Below are 19047 nucleotides of genomic sequence, written 5' to 3'. Positions count from 1 at the left end.
CATCTGCCATTTTAACTTATTTTAAGAAAGAAAACAGGCATTGTCAAGAATCAGGCACCCTATGCAACCACTCCTTTCTTCCTCCACTCCTTTCTGGCAACTGCTGGTCCCTAGATATTTGAAAATAAGGAAATTGGCAGTTGGACCATATCTCCCAGTGTGGAATTCCATGAGACTGTCACTCCATACCCTGGATGTCCAAGACTTTTATATGAAGCATAGGGACAGGAAGTTGTAATTCAAAACTTTACTTTTCTCTCTCAACATATTCTATCAATATATAATGTTAATGGAAAGAAAACTGATTAATCCTTCAAAAGAGATCTGAATTTTCAAGGTCACTAGGTATGACTATGCTAACAAATCATCCAAAGCTTTACAAGATGAGAATCATAATGAATCTGTAAGTTGCTTTGGGACGTATGGACATCTGAACAGTATGAGCCTTCCAATTCATGAACAAGGGATGTCTCTCCATTTATTTATTTGTCTCACTTGATTTCTTTCACCAGTGTTTTGTTGTTTTCAGTATATAAGTTTATTTTCTTAATTTATTTCTAAGTGTCTTCTCTTTTTGATGCTACTGTAATCAAGACTGTTTTCCTAATTTCCTCTTCCAATAGTTCACTGTTAGTGTATAGAAACACAATTTTTGTATGTTGATTTTTATATCCATAAATGACTGAATTTTTATTAGTTCTTAAGAGACTTCTACAGGTAGTATCATGCTGACTGCAAGCCAGGCCACCTTGCTTCTACTCAGGATGCTTATTCTTTGTTCTTGCTGAAATGCTCTGGCTAGCACTCACAGAATGACACATGCCTTAATTTCTGACCTGAGAAGAAAAGCTTCCAGTCCTTTACTCTGACCATTCTTATGTTAAGGTCCAAGTTTATTAAGAGTTTCCATCATGGAAAGATAAATTTTGTCAAATGCTTTTTGTGCATCAACTTAGAAACTCCAATGGTTTTATACTTTATAATGTGAATACATACGTTATTTTTCATATGCTGAATCAGCACCATATCCTAAGGATAAATCCTACATGATATAGGAGCCTTTTAATGTGCTGTTGAATTCAACTGGCTAGTATTTTGTTGAAGACTGTTGTACCTGTGTTGGCTGGAAATATTAATCTGTAGTTTTTTTTTTTTTTTAAGTGTAATCTTCTGACTTTTTAGCAAACACCAACGCTGCTCTCATAAGGTAATCTTGGAAGGCCTCTCTCCAGATTTTCCTAAGTTTAAGAAAGACTACTATTAATGCTTCTTCAAAAATTTGACAGATGTGTTCTACCTAAGAGTGACAGAGTTTGATTCTCAGCTCCACGTTCTGCTTAATACAGAGTGTGGTAGGCAATGGTGATGGTTCAAGTAACTGGTTCCTGCCATGCCTGTGGAATTCCTGGATTATAGTCTCAGTTCCTCGTTCGAGGGCCCCACTTCAGCCATGAGAGTCAATTAGTGAGTGAATCAGTCATTGGGTTCATTCATGTTCTCTCTCCTCCCTCCATCACCCCTCGTGTTCATGTGTGTGTGTGTGTCTGTGTGTATGTCTGTTTCTCTCTCAAATACATTAAAAAACAGTATTTAAAATTCCCAAGATATTTAAGACCTACTTATAAGAAATTTATAATCTAATTAAGACCTAATGCTTAGAATTTATGCTAAGGGGCCCGGCACAATAGTGTAGTGGTTGAAGTCCTCGCCTTGCATGCGCAGGGATCCCATATGGGCACTGGTTTTAATCCTGATAGCCCCGCTTCCCATCCAGCTCCCTGCTTGTGGCCTGGGAAAGCAGTCAAGGACAGCCCAAAGCCTTAGGACCCTGCACCCATGTGGGAGACCTGGAAGAGCTCTGGGCTTCTGGCTTTGGATTGGCTCAGCTCCAGCCATTGTGGCCACATGGAAAGTGAATCATCGGATGGAAGATCTTCCTCTCTCTTCCTCTCTGTATATATACCTTTCCAATAAAAATAAACAAATCTTTAAAAAAGAGAATTTATGCTAAGAACCAATGCTAAGAGCTTAAACTTTTCTCCAAAGACATACAAATGCTCAATATGACTAATCAATAAGGAAATGCAAATCAAAACCACAACGACATTACCAACTTACAACTGTCAGGACAACTGCTATCAAAAAAAAGCAATGGACAGTAAGTGTTGGCAAATATGTGAAGAATCCTTATGCATTGCTAATGGAAATGCAAATGGTACAGTCACTACAGAAAACAGTATGGAAGTTCCCCCCCAAAACAGAAATACAATATGGGGGCCAGGAGTATGGTACGGAGGCTAAGCCACCACCTGCGATGCTGCCATCCCACATGGGTGTTAGTTTGAACAATATCTACTCTCTGCTAAAGCAGAGGAAAATGGTCCAAGCCCTTGCACTTCCCACACCCACGTGGGAGACCTAAATGAAGCTTCTAGCTCCTGGCATGGCTGAGCATTAGCCTTGTGGGTATTTGAGAAGTAACCAGCAAAAGGAAGATCTCTCTCTGTCTCTCTTTCGCTCTCTTTCTCTCTCCCCTTCTAATTCTGCCTCTCAAACAAATAAGTAGATCTTTAAAAAGAGAGAGAGAAAGAAATATCACATTATTCAGCAATCCCACTTTCAGGCATTTACCAAAAAATGCTGAAATCAGGAGTACAGATTTATCAGCCCACCTTTTTTCCTTGCAGCACTATTCACACTAGCCAAGATGAACAAACAACTATCAAACAACTGATGAATGAACACTGAGCCTTAAAAAGAAATTCTGCAGTCAGTATGTGACTATATGGATGAATGTGGGGCTACCATGCTGAAATGAGCCGATCAGAGAAAGACAAACACTTCATGATTCCACTGTCATGGGACATCTAAAACTTGTCAAATTCATAGAAGCAAAGAGTGGAATGGTGGTTTACAAATTCTAAAGTCAGAGAGAAGTGAGTAAATAATCAGCAAGCACAGATTTACAATTAAAAAAAAGAAGAACAAGCATTAAAAATGTGCTGTATAGGGCCCAGCAGCGTGGCCTAAAGGCTAAAGTCCTCGCCTTGAACACGCCAGGATCCCACATGGGCGCCGGTTCTAATCCCAGCAGCTCCACTTCCCATCCAGCTCCCTGCTTGTGGCCTGAGAATGCAGTCAAGGACAGCCCAAAGCTTTGGGACCCTGCACCTGTGTGGGAGACCCGGAAGAAGTTCCTGGATCCTGGCCTCGGATCGGTACAGCACCGGCCATTGCGCGCACTTGAGGAGTGAATCATCATTGGACAGAAGATCTTCCTCTATATATCTGACTTTCCAATAAATAAATAAATCTTTAAAAAAAATGTGCTGTATAACACTGTAAATATAAATATATACAGTAAACATATTGCAACTAAGACAAAACATAAAAAAATTAAAAATAAAACCTATTTACTTCCACAAAATGATTAATATCAAACCTATTACTAGTGTTTTTTTTTTTTTTTTACCTTTTTGGTAATCATTTTTGGAACAACTGCCTAGTTGTACTCATAAATATGTCTAGCACATAGCCTAGAAAATACTAAGTGCATGGGCAGGTGTCTGGCATGCAGTGGAGACACTGCCTGGGCTGCCTGCACCTCCTATCTCAGCACCAGGGTCCGAGACTGACCTCCAGCTTCTGATCCCAAGCGAATCTGGATCCTGGGAAGCAGCAATGATGGCCCAAGCAATTGGGTTCTTGCCTCCCTTGTGGGAGACCCGGATGCAGGGGCCACTGCAGGTGTTTGAATATTGAACCCATGGATAGGACTGCTTTGTTTCTCTGCCTCTCTCAAAAAAAAATTAAAAAAAAAAGACCACTCAACAAAATCATTAAATGTCAAATCTTAAAAAGATCATTAGCATCTTACCTGTCAGCATAAACATTCTGTCCCCTTTATTCACGTGTATTTCCCTGACACTATCTGATTAATTCAGTGTTTTTAACCCTTACCAAGATCAAAAGATGTCCCTCCCTGACAAGCTAGTTTTTAAGTTATTATTTCTTAACTTCACTGATCAGATATGAAGGAAGCATCCTAATACACTTAAAAAATACAAGACTGCACAAAACAAAAATGAAATTCACTAGTTCAGAGTCATCAGGGATTTTTCCAGGAAATGTTCCACAGATATGCTCACAGGGGTAATGTCAGCCTTCCAACAGTGATCAGCATGATAATTCCACCTTCCAGTTCTTTTAAAACTCCAGGATCAGGTGGCAAGTGGTGCAGCATAGAGGATGAAGCTGCTGTCTATAACACCAGTATCCCTTATGGCCAGTTCCAGTCCTGGCCACTCCTCTTCTGATTCAGCTCCCTGCTAACAGCCTTGGAAAAGCAGTGGAAGATGGCCCAAGTGTCTGAACCCCAGCCATCAACATGTGAAATCCAGAAGAAGCTCATGACTTAGGCGTGGCCCAACATTAGCCTTGCAATCATCTGAGGTGTAAACCAGGGAACAAAAGATTCTCTCTCTCAAATAAATGAATCCTTAAAAAAAAAAAAAAAGCGCGGGTGGGGGTTGATGTGCCACAGCATAGTAGACTAAGTTTCTTTCTGCAAGCATCAGCACACCATATGGGTGCTGGTTAGAATCCCTTCTACTGCACTTGCAATCCAGTTCCCTGCTTATGGCCTGGAAAAGCAGCAAAGGATGGCTTAAGTCCTCTGGCTGCTGCATCCATGTGGCAGATCCAGAGGAGACTCCTGACTCCTGGCTTTGGGCTGGTTCAGCTCCAGTCATTGCAACCACTTGGGAAGTGAACCGATGGATGGAAAAATCTCTCTCTCTTTCCTCACTCTTTCTATTCATCTCTGCAACTCTGTCCTTCAAGAAACAACCAACAACCAACCAAAAAACAAAACTCCAGAATGGCTATCATAGCTAAAGTACCCGTGTTCCTAGAGCCTATGGCTTTAATCCTACCTCTAGGAGAGATATGCTTTCCGAGTACCTGAAAACCTAGTCATGCTCAATAAATCACAAGTAAATTTAAATAAGGGTAATAAAAAAAAAAACTTCAGCTTTTTACTTACATGACTATAAAGTCAATTGTATAAAAAAATTATGTCCCTACAATCTAGCTCACTATGAATCATTTGAAAAAAAAAATTACCTTTCTCTTGAGAAAGCTTTTCCTCCTGGCGTTGATGATGAGGTTTGTAAGGTGCTGCTCCCTGACTGAGTCCTTCAGCCACAAAACCATCCAGGAAAGATAAAGAAGCATCTACCTATATTAAAATCAAGCAATAGTCATTTATTATCAATATTCTCAATAGTAAATAGTAAATTCACACAAATAATTTCAACTCAAATGCTCTACATAATTTTTTGAGGGGAAAAACAGTAACTTCAACCCTGAAAAAGCAAAATATTATGCAACTCTGTAGCTTTCTGAAGTATCTATAGTCAGATCATTGAACTAAGAATGTAAGAATGTAACAGTAAGTTCCTGAATTATTACATACAGATAGAAATTATCAATAAATATAAACATAAATCTCTTTATAATTCACAGAGACTCTTCTGTTCATGCCTACGGAAAATCAGTACTGAATGGAAGTTCTCACTTCATTGCAGAACACATTTTGGAACATCTAATGTTAGGGTATCATATCAGCTTGTTATGATTGAGACAAAGGAAGACACAGTTCCCACCTTCAGGAATCTATGACCTACCAGAAGAAAAAGACATGTTCTATGCACCAGTTTTCTGTTGCTGGTGGCTAAAACCAAAGTGTTAGTAGAGAAAGTTTTGTTTCAGCTTCTATGACTGCTTCCTTTGTTTGTGGCCACACCATTCCAATCTCCAATGCCTCTCCTCTGTTCTCCTATCTCACTCTCACAAGAATGTTTATCATTGTCATGATGATCTAGTCAGCTAGGATAATCTCCCTCATGAAATATTTAACTTTAACCCACCTACAAAGTTCCTTATCAAAAAAAACATATGCACAGATTCCAGGGCTCGAGATGTGGACATTTCTGAGGGTTCCCAGAATGAGTTCAATCATCTTATTTCCTTCTATCTAAAAAAATTGGATAAGAAGTTGCTTAACTTCACCAGAAACGGAAATGTGTAAGATAATGCTTATGTGAAAAAAATTCTAAAGATGTAGAAAAAGTAAAGGGAAAAGGAGAAGAGAAAAATGACAATACATATGAGGATACAGCGGTCATGACCTCAGAAATCTCCTGACTTAGTCAAGCATTTGCAAACTGCTCAGATAACTTAAAACACCAGGAAATTCTCAAACACATCCTGAATTTGTAAAGGTTTTGCTTCAGTAAGATTCTTTTTGTTTTTTTCAATAAGAATTTTAAGATGGAGATAGTTCACTATTATCTTTTACTGGCTGCACAGGAAAGGGAAGCACAGTCACTCCCTAATGAAATACGGCGTATAGCAAGTGTCCTCGTTATTTCCATGAATATTTCTAAAATGCCTAGAAACACTAAAGAAAGACCACTACCTTTCAGGAGCTATTAAAAGAACTAAGAAACAAATGTTCAAAATGAATACTACACATAAAAACCTGAGTCAAACTAAAGAGGAATACTTCCATGCTCCTTTCATAGTTATGTGACATCTACCAAATAAAAATCACAACACGCCTGTCTTGTCTTCAGAAGTCTGCTCATCTATACCAACCTAAGGGAGAGGGTGATATGAATTAAGAGGATGAGTGGTAACAGAACTCCTGCTTGAAAGGATGGTGCTTAAACACAGATGGGAAAAGGAAAACTAGGAGATCAGGTTCCAAAGTATCCCTGCTTATGGCCTGGGAAATAGCAGAGGAATGCTTCAAACCCTGTACCTGTGGGAGACCTGAAAGAAAACCCTGGCTCCCAGCTTCAGTACAGCTCAGCTTTGGCCATTTAGGGAGTAAAGCAGCAGAAATAAGACCTCACTTTGCCTCTGTAAAAATTTTCAAATTAAAAGCTATTGCATCCTGAAAGAGATTGTCACCAGCTTTGTTCACAGCACTTCCCAGAGAAGACTCTTCCACTTCCGCCTGTTGAGAATCAGTACTGATATGAAGTTCTCAAATTCTCTCTTTCTCATTAGGTGAGAAAAGCTCCAACTCTTCTCCTAAATGCCACAGAAACTACATACATTTTGTGTGTAAACTAACACATCACAAATGCAAGAATTACTATGTTTAAAGACAATACAACTTTAAAAAGATGGAGCACAGATGTCTCACCATCATGTCTTCACAACTCTTATCAACTGGAAGCAGGCTCTTCATGAGTTCCATGTTCTTATGTAAATATTTTAACTCAAATGCATGTTGTCTCATACAGGTATCCAAAGATGTGGTAAATTCTTGGATTAATTTCTCAACTATATTTGAAGAATGTATCTGGGAAGTCAATTTAGTTACAGCAGCAATTAACCAGGCTTTTGTTTCCGAAGAAATGGAGTCATTCATAAGTAATTTGTAGAGTTTGGTTATAACTTCCTCCACCATTTCCTTATCTAAGAGGTAGGAATACTCGCCTAACACCTATTAGAAAAAAGGAAAGATGTTCACACACCAAATACCAAGCTATACAATAAAGTGCACTCAAAAATGCCTACTTCAAAAGTGAACTTAATCTATATCAAACATATTTTCATGTATAAGAAATTACCCATTATACACTTATATCTTAAATTGTCAAAATTATACCAAGAATATTCAATACAAAAAACAAAACTGAATACAAAAAGGTTTTCCTTACCTTGTCAGTAATAACATATAAAACAGCACACACGAATAAGCTAGTTTTCTTCTGATTTTCTAAAGGTAGTTTGTGTTATTTAAAATCTTTACAATTTGTATTAACATATTTGTACACATATATGACTACATTTTATATTCAATACATTGCACACAGCATAAGCCAATCAAGCCAGGTAACTTTTTATTTCTTTATCTTTTCTATGTGTTTGGAGTCTATACCTCCTCACTTCCAGTTCTATAGAACATTCAATTCAGTCACCCCATCATATTATGGAACATGGAGTCTGCTACTTCTAACTGCTCTGGTTCCCATTATTCTGTTTCCCTCTATTCTCCTATCCTTTATTCTTCCCAGTCTCTAGAAATCACTATTCAAAATCCAGATCTATTCTGTTTTAACTTTCACAGGTCAACACATTCCAATTCTAATATTCCACTGTGTGTGTGTGTGTGTGTGTGTGTATACCTTGGTATTCATTCATCCATTGACAGGTATATGGGCTAATTGCTTACCTTGGCTGTGGTGACATGCTGTGCTCTAAGCACAGATATCTCTTTGATAGGCTGATTTTCTTTCTCTTGGATATATCCAGAAGCAGAACTTCCGATTCATACAAGAGATCTGACTCCACATTGTTCTCCATAAAGGCTATCCTGCCTTCCATTCTCACCAACAGCACAGAAAAATTCCCTTTTGTCAACAGCTCATTGATATTTGTTACTTTTTTGATAACGATAATTCTGTTATCTATTATCATTTCTAACTGGAGATGATATTTTTCTGTGGTTTGGTTTGCACTTCTCTTTTGACTAATGATTTTTTTTTTTTGTTAGTCAACTATATTTCCTTTTTTTGAAAAATGGGTCGTTAGACCTTTTGTCAGTTTCTTCACTAAATTGTTTCCTGTGGTTTTTGAGTTGAGTTCCTCATATATTTTGGATACTTCTATGTTAGATGAATAGTTCGCAAATAGTTTCTCCCATTTTGTAAGCTGTCTCTTCACTTGACTGTTTCCTCTGTTGGGCAGAAGCTTTTTGGATTTAATCCCAGTTATCCATTTTTAGTTTTGTTGCGTATACTTTGAGGGTTTTGTCCAAAAACTATTCCTGTACATCTCTTAAAGAGTTTCCCCTGTTTTCTTTCTTTCTTTTTTTTTTTTTTTGTTTATTCTTTATTTATTTTTAACTTACTCATTGAAAGGGTAAAGAGGAAGAGAAGCAAAGTATGGGGATGGGGTCTCCCATCCACTGGTTCACTCCCTAAATGGTCTTAAATGGCCAGAGCTGAGCCAGGCTAAAGCCAGAAACTCCATCTTGGTCTCCCACATGGTGACAGAAATCCCAAGACTTGGCCATCTTCCTCTGCTTTGTCAGCAACATTAACAGGAAGATGAATCCAAAGCAGAAAAGCCAGGGCTGGGCCTACACCTGCAAGTGCCAGCATCCCATGTGGTCATCGGTCCAGTGCAAAGACCAAATTGGTTAATCCTCTGCCTGCCGATACCAGGATCTCATATAGATGCCAGTTCATGTTCTGGTTGCTCCACTTCCCATCCAGCTCCTCATTTATGGCCTGGGAAAGCAGAGAGGAGGGACCAAAGCCTTGGGACCTTTTACCCACATGGGAGACCTGGAAGAAGCTCCCAGCTTTAGATCAGCTCAGCTCAGCTCTGGCTGTTGTGGCCATTTGGGGAGTGAAACAACGGGTGGAAGATTTTTTGTTCTTCTTCACTCTGTAAATCTGCCTTTTCAATAAAAATAAAATAAAAAAAAAAAACCCTATAAATGCCAACAGATAACCAGAAGATAATCAGATGACTTTCCATACTTAAAAGGTAAGATGGCAGTGACAAAGAAAACATGTAATAGAAGGATCCACTGGGGAAGAAAATTGGTAGCTGGAGGGATTAGCCAAAAACAACTGAATGACTCCTAAAGAAAACATGTTGACACGTGGCTTTTAAAACAAAAAGAATGTTACGAAAATTTATGACCGAATATACTCACCCAGCTCATAACTTGAAGAAATCTCTGTGGGTAGAATACATTTTCTACATCTAGCAAAGTGAGGTAAGATTGAACTGCATAGAGTCTTAGCTGTTGATCTTCTGCTTCATCATCAAAACCTAAAAAGAAATTGATACATTCTATCAATTTCTACCAAACTGTCTAAGGCCTCTAAAATGAAACATTTAATCTTAACACCTTTTAAAAACATAATGGCACACTAACCTTCAGCTAACAGTCTCAGGAAGTTATTGGATATATCAGGATGCATTACGTCTCCTCCCACTGAAAATACAGCATTCATTGTCTGAATAAACCACGCATTATCAGGAGCATATGTGTCCATAGCGTTAAGAAGCAGTACACCTCCAAATGCCACTCCTAAAATTACATAAACTTCAGAGAAGCTAAACATTGTCTGTGCTCATTAGAGTAAGTTGTTCTAACGTCTTTCCTAACTTGTCCTGCATCAGTTCTAAAATTCTGTCATTCTCTTAACCAAAGATATCGCTACTCTCAGATAAAACTACATTTAGACAGTTTCCAAAATAATCTGAGCAATATTATTTACATATTCTTTCTTTGAATTAAAGAAACACCTTAGAAAGAACAGATGGAGCAGGTGTGGTAGTGCAACAGTAAAGTTCTAGTCCCTGCTACTCCACCTTCAACCCAACTCCCTTGCTAAAGCGCCTGGGAAAGTAATGAAAGGTGGCCCAAGACCTTGGGCATTCACATGCGAGACGCGGAAGCTCCTGACTCCTGGCCATTTGGCAAGTGAACCAGCAGACGGAAAATCTGTTTCTTTCTGTAATACTGACTTTCAAAAATGGATTTAAAAAAAAAAAAAAAACCTGATGAGAGCGGAGCCAATGGAATTTTCAGCATCTTCCAGCTCAAAACACTAACCAACTACATTATAGAAAACAACAAGAGCCATCCACTAAGAACTCCACACAACAACAGGCTTGAAAATCAAATTATTGCAGGTCTTCTAAAATCAATCTGCTAATGACCATGTCACCAATAATTTTAAAGTAATTTTATAAATAATGTATTTTATTAATCATAGTCCAAATAAAGGATATTTCTCAGCCAGTTCAGCTATTTTGCCAACCAAATTAACAATGATGTATTCTTCTTTGCTCTGATGTAAATACTCAAGCATTTTCTGAACAATAACTGTAACATTCTGTGCATTGGTAATTCTGTAAAGAAGTTCCAGAGTCTATTTGAAGAAAAAGAAATAAAAACAGCATTATAAAAACTACTCATGAAAACACCAATAAATAGAATTATACAAGTTCATAACATAGTCAACATTCCTACTTCTCTTGTTAATCAACTGGGCAGTTAAGAGGTAACAAGAAATACAAATTTTAATGAAAATAAAGCTTAAAAAAGGCTTATTGTCAAAAACTGAATAATGATCAATAAATTGTTTAAAAATGTTAATGCTTCCCACACTATTCACACTCTCAATTTACCTCTCTTTTAATAATGGGATCAGGATGGTCTAAGCATTCAATTATTGTCATCTGGTGTTGAAGAGCCAGAGTAGGATCCTGTTGGATAACATAGGTAAGAGCCTTCAGTCCTAGAAACAAAGACTACATTACACAAAGTGACTGGAGTCAAACACCCAACAAATTTCAAAAATTCTCTTCACAATTTCCATCAAAAGTATCAATCACCTTACCTAAATATTTGAGATTTATTTTAGGCGACAGAACAAATTTTCCAATGCACTTGGCAGCCTTCTCAAGTAATTCCGTCTTAGGATAAATAGAATAGACTGTCTGCACACATTCAAACAGAATAGCTAGTGAAAGAAAACGTTAAAATGGTGGACATCATTTAAGGCACAACAAAACAATTTATCTGTATACAGCTTATAACGAAACTTATAATGGAAGGTCAGCTTATAAACGGAGGTCAGTTTTATTCAAAAATCTTATGGAAATTTTTCACAGATACAAAATTCACTGTTTTCAAGCTTCTAGAGTTGTTATTATCTGGTTACTAGAGTACCATTTAAAAAGAAATACGTTTACTTATGGATAAAATCGGTGGATTAGTTCTAGAAAGTATTTACTGACCACCTCCTATGTGCCAGGCATGATTTCAGTACTATGGATACAGCAGTGAACAAAACAGAACAAAAAACCCTGTCCTGATGCAGCTTATATTCATCTGCACAAACAAAGAAGACATTGTTCCTATTGATATTTCTAACAATCCTTGAATATCTTCAGATAGTTCATTCTTAAGGAGTTCCTACCATTTACACAGGGGTATCGTATATGGTTTACATAATCCTTTTGGGATGACACTGCATTTATTTAAAAGATAGTACCAATATTCAAAAATCCTCTGGTTATTTCTTTAAAATTACCTTCGAATGCAAATTTCATTTTCTGATCTAATCAAAAGTCTATCTGATAACAAAATGACCAAAGTAGTCATTAAAATTTTTTCTCAATTTGTTTTAGAAAGCAAAATTTGAGGAGCTAGAGCTTTACCATGGGGAATAGAAACCCGAGACCCCAAGCAGTTCTGTGTGGCCTAGGAAATCACTGTTACCAAAAGTGAGAAAATGTGAGGCACTGACTCATCAGACCAAAGAGTTCCATCTCAAGCTGAAACACATCAATGGTCCTCAATAAAATCACTCCTTCTCTATTTCCAAATACTCAAAAGCTAACGATAAGACACATTTTTAACAAACAAGGTATAAAACTGGATATCTAATTTTTTTAAGATTTATTTTTATTGGAAAGGCAGACACACAGAGAGCAGGAGGAGAGACAAAGAGGAAGATCTTCCATCCAATGATTCACTCCCCAAGTGACCGCCAACAGCCGGTGCTGCGCCGATCCAAAGCCAGGAGCCAGGAACCTCCTCCAGGTCTCCCATGCGGGTGCAGGGTCCCAAGGCTTTGAGCTGTCCTCGACTGCCTTCCCAAGCAACAAGCAGGGAGCTGGATGGGAAGTGGAGCTGCTGGGATCAGAACCGGCGCACACATGGGATCCTGGCATACTCAAGGCAAGGACTTCAGCTGCTGGGTCACGGCGCCGGGCCCTAAATATCTAATTTCATCTGTTGCCTACCAATTAAAAAGTAATTTCAAAGAAAAAGCTTTAAGTGAGCCTCTTCCAATAGAGAAAGACAAGGGCCTGACAATGGCTCAATTACCTAATCTTCCCTTGCAAGCACTAGGATCCCATATGGACACGTTGGTTCGTGTCCCAACAGCTCCACTTCCCATTCAGCTCCCCGATTGTGGCCTGGGAAAGCAGCAGAGGACGGCCCAAAGCCTTGGGACTTTTGCACCCACGTGGGAGACCTGGAAGAAGCTCCTGGTTGATGGCTTTGGATTGGCTTAGCTCCAGCTGTTGTGGCCACTAGAGGAGTCAATCAACAGATGGAAGATCTTTATTTGCTGCTTCTCTTTGTAAATCTGCCTTTCCAATAAAAATAGATAAATCTTTAAAAAGAGAGGCAGATAAAAACAAGAAACTCAAAAACAAAATATCTGCTTAAGAGAACTGACTTTAAAGGAAAAACTGCAGAGAATGTTAATTATACTGAAAAATACTCTGTATGTTCCTATGTCCTGCTATGAAATGTCTTAATTGGTGTGCTGGCAAAAAGGCTGGCTTTTTTATTTCATTAACTAAACAAAATAAATACAGAGGATCTTGTTTAACTACGGCAAACAGACACTAAATACAGCTTTCAGTGTGTTTTCATTACCTAAGAATGGGCTTTACATTTTTTAAAGTTCATTTTAAAAAGGAAAACAAACAAAAAGCTACAAAGCCTAGAACATTTACTATCTGGCCCCCTTCACGCTAACTGTTGGGACACTTCCAATGAGGCAGCTTTGTGCGGAGCACAAGTGCCCAAGCATGCAGGGACCGGATCACAGCTGGTGCAGGGGACACACTGTCCACCCTTCGCTCCCATGAGGCTGTGAGGTACGGAGGTGGATTCATGCATTCTGATGTAGAACGGCTGTCAGGAATTTGTCTTCTGGACTCCTTGCCCTCTTGGAGAGAGCCTCCCAAGAGCATTTAAAAATGTTTTATTTTCCAACAACTCAATCGACATATTTTCATTATGGCTTCCTGCCATGCAGAATTCTCCTGCTACAAAATTTTTTTAACAAAAGCTTCTCCTTACACACTTAAAAACTAAACTTCATTATTTAGATGCTCATATAATTTCTGGGACATTAGCATAGGAAAATTAGTAGTTTCAAAATTGTATTATTCATCTCTTGATAATAATGCCCAAAACCAATTTAGCGGATTGTTAGATCTTTTCCCACCTAGAGTTAAGTCCTTTGTTCTCCAACTGTACAACAATCAGTGTCAGACCAAACAGTCTGCTGTTTCCTCTCTGCACTGATTAAGATACAAATATATCTGAGTATTTCCAAACTTCAAACTATGACATGAAAGGCTGCTTATTCATCAGCAACAGTCCAGTCCCTAGTCAAGACCACCAAGTAAAAATTACTAAATTAAAAATACAAGCAGCGGGCCTGGCACGATGGCATAGTAGTTAAAGTCCTTGCCTTACACACACAGGAATCCCATATGGGCGCCAGTTCTAGTCCCGTTGGTTCCACTTCCCATCCAGCTCCTTGCTTGTGGCCTGGGAAAGCAGCTGAGGCCAAAGCCCTGGGACCCTGTACCTGCGTGGGAGACCCGGAAGAAGCTCCTGGATCCTGGCTTCAGATAGGCTCAGCTCCAGCCCTTACACTCACTTGGGAAGTGAATCATCAGACAGAAGATCTTCCTCTCTGTCTCTCCTCCTCTCTGTATATTTGCCTTTCCAATAAAATAAATAAATAAATAAATACATCTCTCTTTAAAAAAAAAACACAAGCAGCTCCAACCCAGTGGAAATACAAGTCCTGCTGGTTAGCTTAAGAGTTGGGGTGGTGATGGGCTAAGCTAGGAACAACAATGAAACCCACAAACACTCACAGGTGCTGGAAACAGGCTGGGTAGGTACAGGCTGCAGCAGCCATACGTGCATCCTACCACCAGATGTGAGGCAGGACGGGCCGCAACATCTTCCAGCTCATACAAAGGTCAAGGTGGAATGGCAGGCTATGCTGAGCAAGGACCCAGCATCTGCTGCAACATGTGAGCTCTGGGTCAGGGAGTGGTCTGGGAACTTGGGGAACTTATTGGAGGTCACACTCCCTCTGGGAAGCATGCATTTCAGGCCTGGGTGTTGGGCAGCCTGAGCAGGGTGATTCCAACTGTTGGTAAGGATGAAAACCAGGACTGGGGCAGATGTGGATGGACAGAACAGCACCCACCAGCATGTGTGTGGGCTGGATAGTGAGGCCTGGTTGGGTCCTAACACATCAATAAATCCTGATTTGTGCCCTCAGGCCCAAAGCAATCTCTACCATCTTCAGACTCCTCTAATATTAATTTACTATAATATCCCCTCACATGCTATCTTACATTGGTATTATGATTCCATAAATAAGTCCTCTTTTCCACTATTTGTAAATTCCTTCAACAGAAATATCACATCCTTGGGCCCGGCACGGTGGCTCAGTGGTTAAGGTCCTCGCCTTGCATGCCCGGGATCCCATATGGGCGCCGGTTCTAATTACAGAGGCCCCGCTTCCCTTCCAGCTCCCTGCCTGTGGCCCGGGAAAGCAGTCGAGGATGTTCCAAGGCTTTGGGACCCTGCACCCGTGTGGGAGACCCGGAAGAGGCTCCTAGCTTCGGATCGGCATAGCATTGGCCGTTGCGCTCACTTGGGGAGTAAATCATCGGACGGAAGATCTTCCTCTCTGTCTCTCCTCTCTGTATATCTGCCTTTCCAATAAAAAAATAATAAAAATAAATCTTAAAAAAAAAAAAGAAATATCACATCCTGTATTTCTTCATATCCTCTATACCACTTTATACAATGCCTGGCACAGAGTAGATAGTCAATAAATGTTTTTGTTATAACTTATTTGCTAACTTGACACTAAGATAAGTGACAATCATGGAATGTTCATTAAAATATGAACTGGAAAGTACTAAGACAAACTCAGAAAACTGATAAAAGCAAAATAATAATCTCTGATTATTATAATAATCACTGATTAACCCAATGTTAGCAACTGGATACACAGGTCAGCAAGACGTAGTCCCTGCCCTTATGAAGCTTGTATTTAAAAAATGACATTCTTAGGTAATCAACTATTTTTATTAGGATTGTCAAAAAAAACTCTGAAATGTCAATTATACCACTGACATAACCAATGTAGTTATCATCTGTATCAATACAAATATGGGGGGAAGCACAATAATTAAAAGCTATATAGAGGAAATAAAACAGAAACTATAAGGTTTTCTATAGCAAGGCGAGACACTGGACCAATAGTCATTAAAGAAACAAACTGTTGGTGTTGGCTCAAACAATCCTTCATACAGAAGTTCTAGCTCAAAATATTGAAAAATATTTCTTCAGGTATAGAGCATTCTCTAAATCAAAAGGAAAAAGATAACAATAGTTATCTCTAAGCAGGGGAACTAGGTGGTAGGTGAAAAGGGTGAAAGGCAGACTTACTGTTCATTGTATACCCTTTTGTACCTTTTGAATTTTGAACCATGTGCATATATTTCCTATTCAAAAAAATAAAAAAATTAAAGCTGAAATGTCATTGATATTAAAATTTTTTGTCAGAAAAAAAAAGCAGATTTTTATCTGGTTTTTAAAAAAGAATGCCTTGAGAGCCTTTAAAACCTTTATCCTACACAAAAAGTATATCATAAACAAAACATTTGAATTTATGTTAGCAGCTGGAAGACTTTGATACTCCTCTGGATCTTCTCACAGCTCCACACTAAACCACCTGCCCCAGAACGGGTCATCCTCCTTTGTGGCCCTTCATTCTCTGGATCACAGGAACCTAGATAATACCGTTCGTTACAGCATACACTCATAAGGGCAGGGCCTGTGTCTACCTTATTCTCTATTCATTCCCATACTTTACAGAATAATACGTAAGCCTGTCAACTCATTCTTCTATCTCTTCTAAAACCAATACCAAGTTTTTGTTTCAGACATCCAATCCACACTGGATGCACAAATGAATAAAGGTTTAGCTTACTACTGCCTAGCTATCATTTACACATGCAAAACATACCTATCAATCTATTTACAACCACACATATTATTTTCCCTCTACTAGTTTCATGTACGCAATCCTTTCTCTTCATTTCTACTGTTTCTTTATCAAGCACTTTGTATTTTCAGTTAAACATTCAATTTCTACCCTCAGGTATACCCTATGCTTATGCAGCCAATGATTTAAAAAATCTAGGTTGCTATTGTCTAAAAACACAAATAATACTCTTTACACATGCGCACACACACACCTCTACATCCTGGTATCTACCAGATCTCACACACACACACACACACACACACACACACACACACATACACACACACCCTCTACATCCTGGTATCTACCAGATCTCACACACACACACACACACACACACCTCTACTTCCTGGTATCTACCAGATCTCACACACACTCACACACACACACCTCTACATCCTGGTATCTACCAGATCTCACACACACTCACACACACACACACACACACACCGCTATATCCTGGTATCTACCAGATCTCACACACACTCACACACACACACACACACACACACACACACCCTCTACTTCCTGGTATCTACCAGATCTCACACACACTCACACACACACACACACACACACACACACACACACCCTCTACATCCTGGTATCTACCAGATCTCACACACACACACACACACACACACACACACACACACACACACACCTCTATATCCTGGTATCTACCAGATCTCCCACACACACACACAACACACACACACACACACACCTCTACTTCCTGGTATCTACCAGATCTCACACACACACACACACACACACCTCTACATCCTGGTATCTACCAGATCTCACACACACTCACACACACACACACACACACACACCCTCTACTTCCTGGTATCTACCAGATCTCACACACACACACACACACACACACACACACACACACACACCTCTACATCCTGGTATCTACCAGATCACACACACTCACACACACACACACACACACACACACACACACACACACACACCTCTACATCCTGGTATCTACCAGATTTCACACACACACCCACACACACCCTCTACTTCCTGGTATCTACCAGATCTCACACACACTCACACACACACACACACACACACACACACACACACACCCCTCTATATCCTGGTATCTACCAGATTACACACACACACACACACACACACACACCCTCTACTTCCTGGTATCTACCAGATCTCACACACACTCACACACACACACACACACACACACACACACACACACACCCCTCTATATCCTGGTATCTACCAGATCTCACACACACACACACACACACACACACACCCTCTACATCCTGGTATCTACCAGATTAAGAAAACACTTCTCATTTGGGCTACATCTTTCAGTATCTCTTGTTTTCTCGCAAATAATTCAAAATTCAAAGTGCTTGATTTTCTGCTTTTAAATAGTTTCACAAAATTTCCAATTCTTCTCTGAGCTTTCAAAGATTTATCTAACAAGAATAAATCCTCTCTCTGGCTGCAGTTTTTTTGTTACTTTCTTGATGGTTATCCCCTCCTCTAACTTACCTTTGTCTATCACTGAGTTACTCTGAAAATTTATACATATTGTAATTTACTATCTTCACAAAATAGTGTGTTAATATCTTATATCAATTTATTATCTATAACCTACTCATTTTTTAAATGGCTTCTTAAAAGATAATACTTTTTTCAGGAAACTTTCCTTCTTCCCCTCCCCACCCCACAACTAAGACTATCTGCTACATTTTACCACATTTTGTAATGTCTGCAAAAAATCTATTCTATTCCACTTATTTACTCTGTAGGCACCATTAAAATACTGTTTTATTCACAGCTGTATTCCAAGTACCTTGCACAGGGCCCAAAAGAAATTTGGTAAAAAAAAAAAAAATTTTTTTTTGGTAAATACTTTTCCATCTTCTGACTTAGTCAAGAATTGTTTTCAAATATAGACCTTTACAAAATAGGCAATAAGTTGTCTAAGTTATAGTCACAGTCAATAATAAACTTGACAAATGCTTTCAATAGAGAGACAACTATAATAAAGATTTAGGTCAACAATTAAAAAGGTGCTATTATTTCAGAGTACTGCTATCTACTGATTATT

General features: G+C 39.0%; 1 protein-coding gene across 2 annotated transcripts in view; it reads right to left on the bottom strand.

Annotated features, from left to right (window-relative positions):
- The window catches only part of AP4E1 (adaptor related protein complex 4 subunit epsilon 1), a 65031-nt gene that overhangs the window by 23221 nt on the left and 22763 nt on the right, over window positions 1-19047 (bottom strand). For both annotated transcript variants that reach the window (XM_040970234.1, XM_040970235.1), the window contains 7 exons: window positions 11445-11567; window positions 11233-11342; window positions 10834-10973; window positions 9971-10083; window positions 9746-9864; window positions 7217-7519; window positions 5125-5239 (listed from right to left, as the gene is read on the bottom strand). In XM_040970234.1, coding sequence (XP_040826168.1) covers window positions 5125-5239; window positions 7217-7519; window positions 9746-9864; window positions 9971-10083; window positions 10834-10973; window positions 11233-11342; window positions 11445-11567 — 1023 coding nt within the window. The remainder of the gene's footprint in view (window positions 1-5124; window positions 5240-7216; window positions 7520-9745; window positions 9865-9970; window positions 10084-10833; window positions 10974-11232; window positions 11343-11444; window positions 11568-19047) is intronic.

Source organism: Ochotona curzoniae, unplaced genomic scaffold (assembly GCF_017591425.1).
Source record: "Ochotona curzoniae isolate NIBS_2020 unplaced genomic scaffold, NIBS_Ocur_1.0 scaffold_4701, whole genome shotgun sequence".
NCBI classification, from domain to species: Eukaryota; Metazoa; Chordata; class Mammalia; order Lagomorpha; family Ochotonidae; genus Ochotona; species Ochotona curzoniae.
Note: the sequence above shows the minus strand (reverse complement) of the source record. Positions and strands in the feature narration are given on the sequence as shown.